The sequence below is a fragment of the Bos grunniens genome, chromosome 17 (genome assembly GCF_055505025.1).
Source record: "Bos grunniens cultivar Pamir isolate PY7600 chromosome 17, Bosgru_T2T1.0, whole genome shotgun sequence".
In the NCBI taxonomy this organism is placed as follows: domain Eukaryota; kingdom Metazoa; phylum Chordata; class Mammalia; order Artiodactyla; family Bovidae; genus Bos; species Bos grunniens.
The window spans coordinates 52,865,845-52,882,862 of record NC_141181.1 but is presented as its reverse complement, the minus strand read 5'-3'; the positions used below and the strand labels follow the sequence as shown (position 1 = coordinate 52,882,862).

Below are 17,018 nucleotides of genomic sequence, written 5' to 3'. Positions count from 1 at the left end.
TTCATCTCTGTAGCCCAATCCTCAGCCACAGCTGGGCACAGAAGAGTCTGGTGAATTTAACTTCTTTTTTAAAAAAATATTTACTCATTTATTTATTGGGCTGTGCCGGGTCTTAGTTGTGGCATGTAGGTTCTGGTTCCCTGACCAGGGATGGGACCCAGGACTCCTGCATTGGGAGCACGAATTCTTAGCCACTGGACCACCAGGGGAGTCCCTCAACTGAGTTTTTTAACAGCATTATTGAGGTATGACGGACAAACAGTAAACCATATATATGTAAAGGTACAGTCACTGAGCTGTGATGTGGGTCCATGCCCCTAAAACTGTCACGCGGTAGAGATAACGGGCATGTCCATCACCCCCACAGTGGATGGAGCCCCCCCAGAACTTCAGGGCCAGAGGTGGGTAAGATAAATTCCAGAGTGGGAGAGAGGTGACTGGCCTTGGGAGGCAGACGGTGTCGGTGAGGCTGTAGGAGGCAACACACAGGATGCTGGGGACATTTCACATTAACTGGAGGTACAGGAAAGATGTTGAAAAACAAGCAACTTGAAACAGGGGCTGCAGACAGATGGCAGGTGTTTGAGGAGCCCTGAGTCAGAGGTGGCTATATACTCAGAAAAGCCTGGGGTACCCTAGAAGCTAAAAGCCAGCCCCCAGGATCTTGATGTCCCCAGCCTCCCAGCAGAGCTGAGCCATAGGCTGTGGGCCAGGGCTCCCTGCCGGCTCAAGGAGGAATGAAGAAGCCACATGACACACAGATCCTCTGGCAGATCAGCTGGTCCTTGAGCAGGCTCAGCCATCTCCCGAGTGCCTGGCGCTGGGGGGCTGATGCTAGTCTCGCCTCTCTCCACTCTCTAGGAATAATTATGGGGTAAGTGGTTCAAGAGGGAATCGAGTGGCGCTTCTGAAGAGGCATGAAGCAAACAGCCCCCCAGAGAGGCTGAGTTTGCCTTCTGTTCTCTTCCCGGCCAAGCATTCCATGCAGTGCTCTGGGCAAACTCGGAATGGACATGGAGGCCCTGCTGGGCTTCCCCTGCCCTGCCATGATGGGGGCCTGCTTAGCCAGGGGCGGCACTGAGGCATCCTTGTACCCCGGAGAGCCAGAGCCAGGAGGGAAGCAGGTTCACAATCAGTCCCCCAAGTGGGAGGAAGGCTGCTAGGCCAGGCAAAGGGCTGGGGCACCGAGAATGAGTGAGAGGCTGGCAGAGAAGCTGGGATGGGACTTCACCCTCCACTGAGCAGGACCCTAGCCAAGACCTTAAGGAGCAGGAGCTCTGGTCCCATCTGGGCCATAAGGACCCAATCCTGGGGCTCCCCATCCTGGGTTCCAGGCTACTCAGGCACTGAGTAGGGAGCCCAGCAATGTCTTGGATGGGGTGCTCATCTCTGGCTTTTCACAGGACCAATCATCCTCAAATCCATTTGTGTGCATGCTAAGTCGTTTCAGTTGTGTCCGACTCTTTGCAACTCTGTGGACTACAGTCCGCCAGGCTCCTCTGTCCTTGGGATTCTCCAGGCAAGAATACTGGAGGGGGTTGCCATGCCCTTCTCCATGGGATCTTTCCAACCTAGGGATCGAACAGGCATCTCTTACGTCTCTTGCACTGGCAGGTGGGTTCTTTACCACTAGCGTCACGTGGGAAACCCCAAAGTCACCTGTGACTCTGTAAATCAGCCACTTAGCCTAGGGTAGAGAGGAAAGTGTGTACCTGGAGCCAGGAGGCAGGCTGTGTGCTCCCGGACAAGTCATTGAACTTCTCTGGGCCTCACACCTTCCTGTCTGTCAAATGGGTTGCTATGGACTGACTGTTTGTGTCCCCTGTCCCCCTAAATTCATATGTTGCAGCCCCAACCTCCAATGTGATGGTGCTGGGAGGTCAGGCCTTTGGGAGGTGTTTAGGTCATGAAGGTGGGGCCCTCACAATGGGATCAGTATAAAGAGACCCTCCCAAGGAGCTCCCTGGCTCCATCCACTGTGTGAAGACACAGTGAGAAGGTGACCGTCTGTAAGCCTGGAAGAGAGCCCTCACCAGACACGGAATCTGTCAGCACCTTGATCTTGGACTTTCCAGCCGCCAGCACTGTGAGAAATAAACGTCTGTTGTTTAAGCTGCCTCATCTGCAGCATTTTACAGCCCAAGCTGATGAAACACAAGGGTGATATCTGGATCAGTGAAAAGATGGGTGTTAAATACAGAGTGATAGTCTTACGAATGCTGTGAATACTGTGCTGGTGAGACAACCCAAACGCCACAAACATCTGCAGCATGTTGCATGTGCCTGGCTTTGTGCTTGGAAGCCAGAGCTCTGGTGCAATTCACACACTGACCGGGAGCCCACTGGACAGACACTGCTGTGAAGGCCGCGGTGCCACCCCGCCCCGACGTTGGTGCTAAGAGCCGCTGTGGGCATGGTGGGGCCTGCCCTGGCCCCACCACCCACCTGTATCATGTACAGCTGGGCGATGCGGTACTCCTCCACGGTCATCGGCAGAGGAATCCGATATTCCTTTATAATCATCTTGGAGTCCAAGCCTTCCCGTTGATGGGGAACTGCGTGTTGGGACTTCTAGACGAGGTTCCTTAAATAACCATGACAAAATTCACCAAGGACCCCTGAGAGAGAAAGAGAGGACAGGAGAGTCACTTTCTGCAAAGGCTGGTGAGTACAGTGGCACAGGAAGGACCTAGTCTTGATCCCAAGTTAGAATTCTGACCTCAGTTCGGCCACAAGCCCACAGCATGACCTTGAGACCAACGTGTGACCTTGAGCAGGTTCCCTCAACCTCCCTAGCCTCCATTTTCCCTGTTGGCTCAGCAACTGTGTACTGGACATGTATAAACTGATCAGTCTGGTGGAAATAAAGGATTGTTCTCCTGCCAGCGAGAGCCAGGCAACAAGAGGGCATCGCATCCCCTAAGAGTCAAGAGCATTGCGTTCCTGTTTTACTCGCAGGTCTAATAAGAGGCAGCCTCAGCTCTCCTGTGCTCTGGGGTAGCTGGAGGCAGGCATGGTGATAGCAGCAAGTGATGATGGTTGGCAAGAAGTCAGGACAGGGGCTTCCCTGCTGGTCCAGTGGTTAAGACTGTGTACTTCCCATGCAAGGGGCACGGGTTTGATCCCTGCTTGGGGAGCTAAGATCCTGCATGCTGCATGGCCAAAATTTTTTTTAAAAGGGTACAACTTGAAAATATAAATAAAATGAAATATAATACATAAATAAAATATAATAAAAAATAAGAAGGCAGGACAAATGAAACTATGAAAAACAAATGTGAACAATTTTAAAAACTGGCGGTCTGGGACCCTTCAGCATCAGGGCAATTGGTTCTGCTCCTGTCACTGGGCACAGATGGCAGCACCACTTCCAGCAGGAGATCTCGGGTTATCAAAGGAGGTGGCCTTACATGTAGTTTCAGTTCAATCCACCACCCACTGCTTACTGATACCTACTCTACTGTTGACATTGGGCTAGGTCTTGGAGGTAGAAGAGGAAAGTAAGATACACGGTGGGGTCGCACAGCATGTGAATTATGTATCAATAAAGCTCATTGAAAACATAAGCAAGGGGCTTCCCCTGGCAGTTCAGTAGTTATGATTCCACCTTCCATCGCAAGGGGTGCAGGTTTGATCCCTGGCCTGAGAGTTAAGATCCCACCTGCCTAGCAGCCAAAAAAAACAAAACATAAAATGGAAGCAATATTGTAACAAATTTAATAGACTTTAAAAATGGTGCACATTAAAAAAAATTTTTTTAATTAAAAACTATAAGCAAGCAATGTATTCATAGCAGCTTGTATTTAACACAACAATATATTTGATGAAGACCTGCACCGAAAGGAATCATATTTTAAAAAACAAATTTAATCCTTGAAGGAGGCATATCCTCAGCGATCTGGAAAATGAAATCACCCATCAGAGTCTTTCCCCTAGATGGTAGGGGCTTCGCTGTAAATATATTTGGTTACCCCTAGAGAGATCAGATGGTATTAACTGGAAGCTGAGTGAAGGCTTCCAAGACAGGCAGTGGCAGAATCAGGATAGTACTTCAGAAGGATCACACCGGGGATAGCAGTTGGTGAGGATTCACGGTGCCTGGAAGCAGGGTGTCAGCCAAGTGATAAAAGTGAGGGACTGACCAGGCAGGCAGCTTCCCCAGGGCACCAAGTGTATGAGGCCTGAGCATCGCCCAGGCACTAATGCATTACTGGATAACTAACAAGACGGGGAAAAGCATACATACCAGAACTCCTGGGATAATCAGTACATAAGATGGAAAAGAAATCCCTTAATAAACCACCTAACAGGAGAGATGGAGCTGGGGGGTGTATATAAATAGGTCAGAGATGGCCCTGCATTATTAGCCCCAAATAACCCCCATGCTGTTAACTTCTTTACAGTAGGTAGGTCTGTATTGTGCTCGGTCCCTCAGACATGTCCGACTCTTTCTGACCCTATGGATTGTAGCCCACTAGGCTCCTCTGTCCAAGAGATTCTCCAGGCAACAATACTGGAGTGGGTTGCCATGCCCTCCTCCAGGGGATCTTCCTGACTCAGGGATCAAACTTGCGTCTCCTGCACTGCCAGCACTGCAGGCAGATTCTTTACTGCTGAGCCACCTGGGAAGCCCAGGTCGGACTATTAGCGCCCCTGCAAAACCCCCAGCATCAAACTCAACTTCTCACATATCCAATTGCTTTAAATACAGTCCAGATAAGCATCTTTTTAGCCAATTAAGACTTCATCTATGGACTTGCCTGGTGGTCCAGTGGTTGAGAATCTGCCTTCCAATTGCAGCAGACATGGGTCCCGTCCCTGGTCCAGGAAGATCCCACATGCCCCAGGGCAACTAAGACCATGAGCCACAACGTTAGAGCCCAAGAGCTCTGGGGCTCATGCTCTGCAATAAAAGCAGTCTGTATGCAGCAATGAAGACTCAGTGCAGCCAAAACAAAAAAAAGAGAGAGAGAGAGAGAGAAACAACCCCTGGGCTCAGCTGGGGCAGCACAACACCTAGGTTGACACTCTCAAGAGAGTAAGACACCAATTTGGGCACCTCCTGACACACACACACACACACACACACACACACACACACAAAACGAGAAAGAATTAATGTTTGAGAGGTTGGACGAAATGAGGACTGGAGACAAGGAAGGGAAAACCTAGGTTCAGTGAGTGTCCTGTTTCCAAAGCGTTTCCACTGTTTTGTGGGCTCCTTCTGCAGCAAGGGATAAATGCAATGACCGAGAACGACCTTGGGCAAGACCCACATTGTCTAAATAACAAAGAAGACAGATGTTAACAAAGAGGTCAGACGCAAACTCTAAACGCAAACTCTAAACGTTCTTGAGAAACTGTAGGAATCTAAGCAATCTGCCCTCTGGGCTCTTCAGAGCTCCACAGTAGATGACCTGCCCACACTTGCCTGTACACAAGTCAGACCAAGTGTCTGCTGGTTTGCTTCCTGTGGCCTGCTAGGCACCAGGGCAGGCTGTGGGGCTGGACTACGCTTCTTCCTTCCGTGCGAGTGTGCTCAGTCATGTCCGATTCTTTGCAACCTTATAGACTATAGCCCTCCAGGCTCCTCTGTCCATGGGATTCTCCAGGCCAGAATCCTGGAATGGGTTGCCATGCCTTCCTCCAGGGGACCTTCCTGACCCAGGAATTGAACCTGCGTCTCCTGCGGCTCCTGCACTGCAGGCAGATTCTTCACACTGAGCCACAGGAGAAGCCCATTTAACTGCATGGTAACTAACAATAGGGGAGAGGAATCAGAACTCTAAGAGTGACACAAAATGTGCAGGCAAGGACTTCCCTAGTGGTCCAGTGGTTAAGACTTCACCTTCCAATGCAGGGGGTGCGGGTTCGATCCCTGGTAGGGGAGCTAAGATCTCACATGCCCTTCGGCCAAAAAGCCAAAACATAAAACAGAGGCAATATTGTAACGAATTCAATAAAGATTTTTGGAAAAACTGGTCCACGTTAAAAAAAAAAAGTCTTTAAAAAATGCACTGGCAGTCACAGTGGAGTTCCACCCTGGGATCTGAGGTCATAACCTGACAATGCCTTTCTCAGCTGTGTGACCTGTGCCTCAGTCTCTCTATACACGTAATGGGGATAACACCACCTGCTGTCCAGAGTCATCATCAGGGTCACCGAGATAAGGGCAGGTGAAGTGCTTGCATGCCAGGGGGTGTTCGTCACTCAGAGGGGATTTCAGAAAGGCTTTACAGAATGTGGAGCTTCCAGATGACATGAGTGGGGTTTCCTGGGTCTGTGAGATTCTGTTCAGCAGAGCAGGTGGGAGGAGGATGCTTTGGGAGAAGGAACAGCATGTGCAAAGGCCCTGGGGCAAGAACGTGATGCCCCATCTGAATGGTGCAACCCCAGGATTGTCACATGGTGTCCCTGGAGGATGGTACTGGGGCAGGGGTTGGGGTGCAAAGGTCACTGGCAGCCACTGTCCCCAGGGCAGAACATGTTCAAGGCCTAGACGTGGCTACTCCCTGAAGCCAGGCATGACAGCCCACTCACGTGTGCATGGAGTCCAGTGTCAGGTTGAGTGGAAGCAGGGTGACAAATGATCTGCCTTTGCTTCCAGAAGGGCTTTCTCCCAGGGGAGGAAAGACACACTGGCCAGACGGGGTATGACCACAAAGCCCATGTTTCTTAACTAGCACTTCTGCACATTAGTCAAGCTGTCCTTCTGAACAGCCCTGGGGAAGGTCTGCGGTCATCCATGCCCGTCCGGGCTGATCTCTGGGAAGCCACTGGTGCTCTGCCTGTCTCAGGTCACTCTGCCTCAGCCAGAGGAGCAGCGCTCAGGAGAGGGACATGGGCCATCTGGGGGTTTTCTTTCAAGGAGATCACTCTGAAGGGCCTGGCAGTCTCTTGCCTCGTCGGGTACTTGCATTTTATTTACTTAAAATCAGATCTGTTTCTTTCTACACCTACACTAGTTGGTTCAGACAACCATCCTGACTTCCTGTTGATGGAGGAGTAGGGGCACTTCCGTTCTCAAAATGACACCGAATGACTAAAGACACAGAAAAGTCACCATGGCCGTGAAGCGAGGAAATGGTTGCACCCCCTAACCACAGTCCGTGAAGGACAGCAGCCAGACGCCACGAGGCCAGAGCTGTCAGCAAGGGACATGCTGAGAGCTAACATGTGCCACCTCAGACCTCCAAACAAATAACATCACCTCCTGGAAGACACAGAACCATGGAGTCTAGGGCTGTGGATGCCCCCAGGGGAAGACAGCCATCACCCCACATTTTGTTTTCTACTTTAAGTTTTTAAAAGTTATTTTTATTTATTGTTAGGCTGTGGGCTTCCCTGGTAGCTCAGCTGGTAAAGAATTCACCTGCAGTGCAGGAGACCCCAGTTTGATTCCTGGATTGGGAAGATTCACTGGAGAAGGGATAGGGTACTCACTCCAGTACTTTCGGGCTTCCCTGGTGGCTCAGCTGGTGAAGAATCTGCCTGCAATGTGGGAGACCTGGGTTTGATCCATGGGTTGGGAAGATCCCCTGGAGAAGGGAATGGCTACCCACTCCAGTATTCTGGCCTGGAGAACTCCATGAACTGTATAGTCTATGGGGTCGCAAAGAGTCAGACACGACTGAGAGACTTTCACTTTCATTAGGCTGCAGTGGGTCTTAGTTGCAGTATGCAGGCTTTCAACTGCAGCATGTGGGATCTTAGTTCCCTGGCCAGGGATGGAACCCAGGCCCCTCACATTGGGAGCATGGAGTATTATTAACCTCTGGACCACCAGATAAGTCCCTTCTTTTCTATTTTTTTTTATTGAATTATTACATAGATCCAGAAACATGCACATAAGTACACATCGGTATATTTTCACATACTGAACACACCTATGTGACCAGAACCCAGGTCAAAAAACAGAAAGTTAACAACCCAGAGCCCCCACTTCAACCCACCAAGGCACAACCTCCCCAGCCATGGACAACCACTGTCCTGCCTTTGCCTGTTTTGTATTTTGTACTAGGTTGAAGCCTGGGCTTCCCAGGTAGTGGTAAAGAATACGCCTGCCAATGCAGGAGATATAAAAGACACAGGTTCAATCCTTGGGTCAGGAAGATCTCCTAGAGGAGGAAGTGGCAACCCAGTCCAGTATCCTTGCCTGGAGAATCCCAAGGACAGAGGAGCCTGGCAGGCTACAGTCTTTGGGGTCTCAAAGAGTCAGACATGACTGAAGCAATTTCGCACGCACACAATAGGTTGAAGCCTACAAAATTGCCAATATCCAACTGTCTTTGACCCACCAAATGAGCAATTTCATATGAAATCATGCTGTAAGTGCACTTTTGATTCTCAGCTGCTTTTGAAACATCATGATCCCAGGGTTCATCCAATTTGCTGCATGTGATTGTAGAGGGCTCAGTCTCATTGCTATCTAGCATTTCACTCCGCAAATATGCTATAATTGATTTAACTATTCCATCGTTGATGGGCATTTGGGTAATTTTCAATTTGGAGCTTATTGGGAATAGGGCTGCTGTGAACAACTGAATACACTTACAAATGCAATTTTACATTATGGAATGGACGAGGAGTGACAGTCGATGGGCAAATCATACCAATATGCCATTTCTATGTCAGAACTTAAGTTTTCCAAGGAAAGGAGTGAATGGGGCTTGGGAGGGAGGCAGGGCAGTGAGGGGATGGATAATAAGACAGAGAATCAGAGACTTAAAGAGCTTTTTTATGAACCACAATGACTGCATGAACCCCCAAACCTGAGAGAGCTGGAAGCCATGGGCACAGGATAAATAACAGCTCTGGGAGGGAGACAATAAATTAGCCCAAAATGCAGCTGCAGACTGCCCTGGATCATTCCCTGCATTTCCTGCAAGCTTCTATTTAGAAGGTAGCTACAGAACAATAATAAGAAAGAAATTCACATAGGTCGTGTGCATTACGGGTGGGGGGCGGGAAATGACGAACATGCATCACAGGAGGAATCATCCAGAAAAATGCAGAAAGATTTCAGAAAAACAGCTCTCCCTTGAGTCAGAGAAATTACAGATATAATCTCTTAGAAACAAGTTGGGGCAGAGGAGTGGAAGAAAGTAAACAGAAATTTAAATAAGAAATTACTGGATAACAGAAGAGATGAAAGCTGAAAGGCTGGTAAGCAGAGTTCAGGGGAAAATGGAAAAGAAAAATAAATACATCACAGATACTTTTTAGAGCCTTATCATAAGCAATGAATAAAGAGGCAAAACATAGTGTGAACAATCAAGGATGGTAGGCGGGCTTGAGAAACTCACAGAAGATTAAGTGAAGACTAATAAGACAAAATGACAGATATGGGAGGCAGAAGGAAATCCAACATATATCTAATTGGTATGCTTCTCTGAGAAAATAGAATAATCAAATGGAAGTGGGAGAAGTATTCAAATATATAATGAAAAAAATTTCCTGAAATAAAAAAAGATTTGACTCTGCAGATTAACTGCCATTCTGTGGTCCAGGAAAACCTGACGGTATAACAAACATCAAGACATCCTTAAAAACCTGGTTGAGCTTAAAGGATAAAGAATCATACAACCAGGGTGGATGTGGAGATGGTTGAGGACAATCAAAATCCTCCTCAGCAACACAATTTCAAAACACAGTGGAGCAATATCTACAGAGTTCTAAGAGAAGGAAAATGTAAGCCAGAATTTTTATATCCAGCTAAACTGTCCTTTAAGCATAAAGTGAATAGACATTCTGAAACATGAATTTAGGAACTTAGACATCCATGAGGTGTCTTTAACATTGCCTGATACTAAAATCCATTCAACCCAAAGATAAATAAAAGTAAGTTCATCAATGGAGAGATCCTGGTGAATACTAAGTCATATTTTTGAAATCATGACAGTTATGGTTACTGAATAAAACACAAAGACCTTGACATGGTATATAAATAATATAACTAAGAAAAATTGAGAATGGAAGAACAGAAGTTGACGATACTTTCCTCAACTTCCATGGCATGGAAGTTGATTCATTATGTAGATTAAAAAACTAATGAGGAGTGAATAGTTGGAGCACAGGAATTCTTAGAGCAGTAGAATTTCTGGACACGATGCTACCGTGCTGGATGCACATCATCCTACATTTGTCAAAACACACAGATGGTACAACACAAAAAGCGTGACGGCCTTTGAGTCTGGGTGAACTCCACGAGATGGTGATGGACAGGGAGGCCTGGCATGCTGCGATTCATGGGGTTGCAAACAGTCGGACACGACTGAGAGACTGAACTGAACTGAACTGAACTGATGGCCTTTGGGTGGTAACAATATATCGATGTAGTGTCATCAGTTGTAATGAACCACTCCAGTGGGGGATGTTGATAATAGGGGAGGCTGTGCTTTTATGGGTGGGGGTGGGGAGTATATGGAGAATCTCTGTACCTTCCTCTCAATTTTGCTGTGAATTTAAAACTTCCCTAAAAAATAAATTTTATTACTTAAAAAATTAACAACTCAAACCTTTTAAAGTTTTTCTCTCAGAAAGTAGATTAGAGGTTAGCAGGGGCAAGGGAGAAGAGGGGAATGGGGAGTCATTATTGAATGCTTACAGAGTTTCAATTTTGGTGATAAAAAAAATCCTGAAAATAGCAGTGGGGATAGTTGTACAACACTGTAAATGTACCAATGCCACACAATTTTACACTTAAAAAGTGGTTAAAAAGGCAAATTTTGTCATATATAAATATATATCACAATTTAAAAAATTAATGTAATAGGCCAAAAACCATTGAATTGTACATTTTAAATGTGAATTGTATGAGATGTGAATTATATCTAACAAACCTCTTAAGGGAAGTCCCTCATGGTCCAGTGGTTAAGACTCTGTGCTTCCACTGCAGGGGGCACAGGTGCCATTCCTAATCAGGGAACCTACAAGCCTGGTGGTGCAGTCAAAGTAATAATAGTAATATAATAATAATAAACCTGTTAAGTTTGCTTCCTCTTTTCTCATCTTAACTCTAACCTGTTAGAAACTATTATCACTGAAGAAATGTTGAAATGTTTGAATAAATGTTTTTCTGAAGTTTAACAAATACATGCAAATAGGTGATTTGCCGTTGGTTAAATTCAAGTAAAATTAAATTTGATTTTTATTTTTAAAATGCATGTAGAGGGGCTTCCTTACCAGTCCAGTGGTCAAGACTCTGCACATCCAATGTGAAGGACCCAGGTTCAATCCCTGGTTGGGGAACTAAGATCCCATATGCTGTGCAGCACAGCCATAAACGAAAAATAAAATGCATAAATACATAAAAAAGCATATTTTAGAGCATTAAAATATTATAGCATTTTTTAAAAAGCTTTTACTACTCTGTACATATCTGTATCATGCCATGCATATCTATACAGAATCTGGAAAAGTGTTCAATGGATGCTGTGCATGCACACGCTAAGTCACTTCAGTTGTGTCTGACTCTTTGCAACCCTATGGACGATAGACCGCCAGGCCCTTCTGTCCATGGGATTCTCCAAGCAAGAATATTGGAGTGGGTTGCCATGCTCTCATCCAGGGGAACTTCCCAACCCAGGGATCAAACTCAAGTCTCTTATGTCTCCTGTATTGGCAGGGTGGCTCTTTATCACTAGCGCCACCTGGGAAGCCTGGATGCTGGAGAGGGTTATCGCAAATTGATGGAATTTTGGGCAACTTTTACTAGCATTTTTCTTTATCACTCACGTTTTCATGAGGCAGCAGCAAAAGAGTGTGAGAAGTATGTGTATAACCGGCCAGAGAAGGCTGTCCGCGTAGTTGTGAAAATGATGGACTCTGAGTCAGTCAGACCTTCTGCCACCTCCCAGCAGTGACTGTGGGCAAACTGCTTAATCTCTTTGCTCTTTCATTTGATCTTCTACAAAATAAGAGGTGAGAACAGCACCTACCCCATTGGGCTGTCTTGTGGATTAAATGAGATTGTGCCCATAAAACACTTTAGTCCGGTTCCAGCCAGCACTCAGCTTAGCAATTAGGAGGTGCTGCTGTGCTGAGCAGGGTCTGGAAGGCAGGGCCTGGGGAACAGAGTCCGTGGGTGCCTGGCTGGGCTGCCAGGTGCAGGCACAGGTGCAGACACTACACCCACCAGCATCAGGGAAAGACAGCCCAGCACCCAGGACAACAGTGTCCGCAGGACCAACGGCAGGTGCTGGTTGGCTTTGCAGCCAGAATGCAGACCTGGTTAGGGCACACAGGAGTCCCTGTGTTCCCTCTCTGGCTGAGTCTGGAGCCAGGGGTGGGGCACAGACAGACCCCAGCCCCCTAAAGAGGGAAGGCAGTGTGACTTGGCCTCCGCCTGTCCACTGTGCCTCCTCACCCAGCCCTGAACCCTCAGATGATCTCATTACACCCACTCTGGCTGCCTGGGCTCGAGAGGCAGACTCACATTTCATCTCGGTCCCCGCTGGAGTCGTGATGGGTTAGACAGAATTATATTTTACTGCCTTCCACAGGGCAGCTTTTGGGGCTAGAATAATGAGACGGAAGAAAGAAATATACAAGTCTGCAGAGGCTCGCCTGCGTGGGAAGCCAGGCAAGGAGTCTGTGTGACCGTCCCCCACAAACCACTACCTTCCCCCCAGCCTCTCTGCAAGAACAGTGACAGACCTCCTAGAGGGCCCCTCAGATGTGGCACCTGTCTCTAGAAAAGCCTTGGGTTTCCAGAATCCCTGTATTCATGACCTTAGAAAAGACTCCCAGGCTCCATGTTCATCAGGAAACAGCAGAAGGGCCAGGTGATGTCAGAGTGGGGGCCACTTGGCATGGCGATCAGGGAGGCCACGAGGGGCAGAACCACCTCTGGTCAAGATGCACGGCTCAGACTGTGTCCTGCTGGGCCCAGAGCCCTGGCTTGGGCTGGGAGCTGGGGAGAGCAGGGGTGGGGGGTGACCCTCCCCCTTTCAGGTAGCTCATCCCCTGAGAACTAACATGGGAAGACAGAGAAAATGGGCCTGCAGTTGACCCAGAATATCTGATTCTGCTCAAGGACTTGTGGGCAGGACAGCTCTCGGGACCTCCCTAGCTGGGAGTTCAAAGGTCTCCAGGGACCCCAGGTTGGGGGCGCATTATCAGAGAAGACTGGTGGATTATTAGGGTTTGGCTCAGAAGGGTGGGCAGCTGGGAAGATACAACAGTGGCTCTGAGCGGAGGCCAGGGCAAGACACCCGGACTGGGAGGGGGAGCAAGAGAATTGAGTTTACAGAGAACCTAATCTGTTTTTCCGTGATTAGCTGGGGTTTGACGTCACAGATGGAATTTAGGAGTGAGGCTGTGCAGAGGCAGCGGAGGATGGAATCCATCCAAATACAATTCAGCTGCATTCTGGCCATTAGGTCTGGAAGTTCCTCCAAGCCAGGCCAGCGGAGCCTGCCTACACATTCACAACAGAGGAGGGGACGGTTGGTGGGGACGGGAGGGGCCCTGGGCACATTGGGAACGAACTTTCTGGATCCCCTGGGTCTCTCTGCTGCTGTCTTTAGGAAGCCCCCTTCTTCTGCTCTCTGCTTCCCCAGCTTACAGGGCCCCAATCAGGGGCCAAAGTGGGTATATTTTAAAAGAACTTCAGCTGCCCCCATGTGGGCAACTCCTTCCCTCCATACCTCCTCCTGCCATCCAGATCCAGGGACGGCAGGCTCCAGATGACTGGGAGAGGGTGTAGAGGGGAAAGGGGCAGTGTCCCAGGGACCAGCGCACCAGGCCCTGGGTGGAGGGGATGAGGGGTGGTGGGGGGAGAGTGTGACCACTAATTAGCTGCCTCTCTGTCCCCTGGGGTAAAAGCAGGAGCAGACATATCCCCCCATGAAATTCTGAGCTGGAAGGAACAGGGCAGGGGCTTGCAATTCCTGCCCCCAAGTAGTCTCACCTGTATCTGTTAGACACTGGACTTCCTCGAAGGTTATGGGGAACAGTATAGGACACCCCCGTTCCAGTCCAACCCTCACTTTATAAATGGGGAGACTGACGCCTGTATTTCACAGGTGTGAAGAGCTGGAGGACACAGACTCCCTCCGTGTCCTGTAACCTTAGAAGATGATGACACAGCACCCTGCAGCTTGAGTGCTGAAGGGGGCCCCATGGAGCCCCAAAGCCCCGAGCACCCCTGCAGTCACTGACATCCCAGGAAAGGCCACACGTCTCCTCGCTGTTTCCCTGCAGTGCCAACCTGGGGATGACTGCCAAGCCACTGCGGGACTCAGTCATCAGCCCTTCCCTCCAGGGACAGGGGCCACCTGCGGGCAGCTCACAGTGCTCTGCAGGCTGGGCATGCTGGGTGGTGGGGGTGGGACCCTTGGGACGTGTGCGAGGCTTCTGCAGCATAATGTCTGTAACACCCCAACTCAAACAGCAGCCGGGGCTGAGCAGCGAGGACTTTTTATCGCTATGGTGCAGACAGCAAAGCAGGTCCCCAGAAGGCTGGCGCCCTTCTCAAGGACAGCCACAACACTAAGGGCGAGGGGCACCCCACTTTCCCCAATTTCATGACTCCTACTCCCTGCCAGCTCCAACCCTGCTTGTCAGGAAACAAAGAGAGGAGATGTGCAGGTGAGGAAATTCAAACTGAAGTCCCCCAGGGACTTTCTTGGGGGGCGGGGGTCCAGTGGTTAAGACTCCAAGCTGCCCATTCAGGGGACATGGGTTTGATCCCTGGTCAAGGAACTAAGATTCCCTCATACTGTGGAGTGTGGCCAAAAAAGATTAAAAAAAAAACAACAAGATCCAGATCCTCCAAGATGAGCAAGAGGGGCACTAGCCAGAACTCACCCCACCCTTTCTGCTGATCACCCTGTGGGGACCCTGCTGGTCACTGCCACCAAGACCAACACCCTGCTGGCCTCCCAGGAGCCACTCCCCGCTCTTAGCACTGAGCACAGCTCAAAGGAGGTGGGGCCGTTCACACAGAATGCCACTGGATGCTTAGAGGTCATAACAGAAACACACACCCAGAGGGACCCGGGCTGACAGTCTGGCTCCAAGCTGTGGCTCACACAGCCATCACCGGGGGGATGGCTCAGAGGTTCTGGCTCCTGGTGGCCTCCCCTGGGTGGTACCACTGCGGCACCCAGGTCACTTTCTTATGTTGGCAGTACCCACATCTGTTCATCTAAGCTCCTGCATCTGGGCTTCAGGGGAGTCCGCTGGCCTTAGAGATGAGCACCCCTTGAGGGGAGAATGTCCCCCAGCTACTGGGTCAGGAGGAGAAGGAACCCACCAAACCAGATGCTAGGAGGTGGGAGCACCTCCAGGTTAGTGGGGGAGCCGGGAGCTGTGCTTAAGCTGGTGTTCAAGAATGCCATCCATCACAGGCTGGGGTTCTGCTGCAGGCTGTACCCCAGGGCACCTCTGCTCATGAATCCCCTGGGAAACATAAGCTTCTGGGCAGGAGAGTTAATAAGAAAAACCGGTAATGAGAGCCAGACCTGAGATTTTCACCCAAACTGGGACGACCCCTTATGTGACGATAACGATGTGATAACGACAACATGAAATAAACATCAGGCTCCCAGCACCGAATGCTCACTTCTCATACCAGCCTGGGCTCCAGGGGCTCGTGGACACCTCAGAGGACTCAGCACCTGGCAATCTTGCCCCAGTGACTCTGCTCCTACACCCACCCCAGTATTTTATACCTTCTCCTCAACTGTTCTCTATTCCCTCAAATTCCCACGCTGTTGCTGCTGCCGCCGCTAAGTTGCTTCAGTCATGTCCGACTCTGTGCCACCCCATAGACGGCAGCCCACCAGGCTCCCCTGTCCCTGAGTTTCTCCAGGCAAGAACACTGGAGTGGGTTGCCATTTCCTTCTCCAATGTATGAAAGTGAAAAGTGAAAGTGAAGTTGCTCAGTCGTGTCTGACTCTAGCAACCCCATGGACTGCAGCGTACCAGGCTTCTCTGTCCATGGGATTTTCCAGGCAAGAGTACTGGAGTGGGGTGCCATCACCTTCTCCAAATTCCCACCCTAGAATCCACTAATCCACCAGTACCTACTGCTCCTGCTATGAATACAAAGGAAGAGCATCGTGGCTCCCAAGAGAGGTCAACCTCTCGAGCACTGAGTCCCATCCTCGTCATTTAAGAACCTTCTTCTGGACTTCCCTGGTGGTCCAGCGGTTAAGAATCTGCCTGCCAATGCAGGGGACATGGGTTCGATTCCTAGTCCAGGAAGATCCTACATGCTTTGGGGCAACTAAACCTGTGTATCACAACTACAGAGCCTGTGCTCCAGAGCCCAAGAATCACAACTACTGAGCCTGTGTGCCACAACTACTGAGCCAGCACTCTAGAGCTACCAGGCTCTGCAACAAGTCTCCCCACAACTAGAGGAAGCCCTTGCACAGCAACAAAGACCCAGTGCAGTAGAAAGAACCTTTTCCTGATGGGCAGAACTGAACAGACATTTTTCTTCTTTTTGGCCATGCCGCATGGCATGTGGGATCTTAGTTCCTCAACCAGGGACTGAACTCATGTCTCCTGCAGTGGAAGCACAGGGTCCTAACCACTGGACCGTCAGAGAACTCCATGAATAGACATTTTTCTGAAGAAGCCATACAGATGGCCAGCAGGCACATGAACAGATGCTCAACATCACTAGTCATTTGGGAAATGAAAATCAAAACCATCAAGAGCTATCACCTCTCGCCTGTCAGAATGGCTGTCATCAAAAAGACCACAAACAACAAATGCTGGAGAGAATGTGGAGAAAAGGGTACACTTGAACACTGTTAGTGGGAATATAAATTGATGCAGCCACTGTGTAAAACAATATGGAGTTTCCTCAAAACACTAAAAATAGAATTATCATGTTGTCTTGTTGTTCAGTCACTCAGTCGCGTCTGACTCTTTGCAACCTATGGATTGTAGCCCATCAGGCTCCTCCATTCATGGGATTTTCTAGGCAAGAACACTGAAGTGGGTTGCCAGTCCCTTCTCCAGAATTACCATAAGATCCAACAATCCCACTCCTCGGTATA

General features: G+C 49.1%; 1 protein-coding gene across 18 annotated transcripts in view; it reads right to left on the bottom strand.

Moving 5' to 3' along the window:
• Nucleotides 1-17,018, bottom strand: part of PITPNM2 (phosphatidylinositol transfer protein membrane associated 2) — a 159,813-nt gene that overhangs the window by 35,098 nt on the left and 107,697 nt on the right. For all 18 annotated transcript variants that reach the window (XR_015144442.1, XM_086347376.1, XM_086347379.1 and 15 more), the window contains exon 2: nucleotides 2,446-2,618. Coding sequence is in view for 17 of the 18 variants with exons in the window: in XM_086347376.1 (XP_086203502.1) it covers nucleotides 2,446-2,523 (78 nt within the window). In the remaining variant the exon portion in view is untranslated. The remainder of the gene's footprint in view (nucleotides 1-2,445; nucleotides 2,619-17,018) is intronic.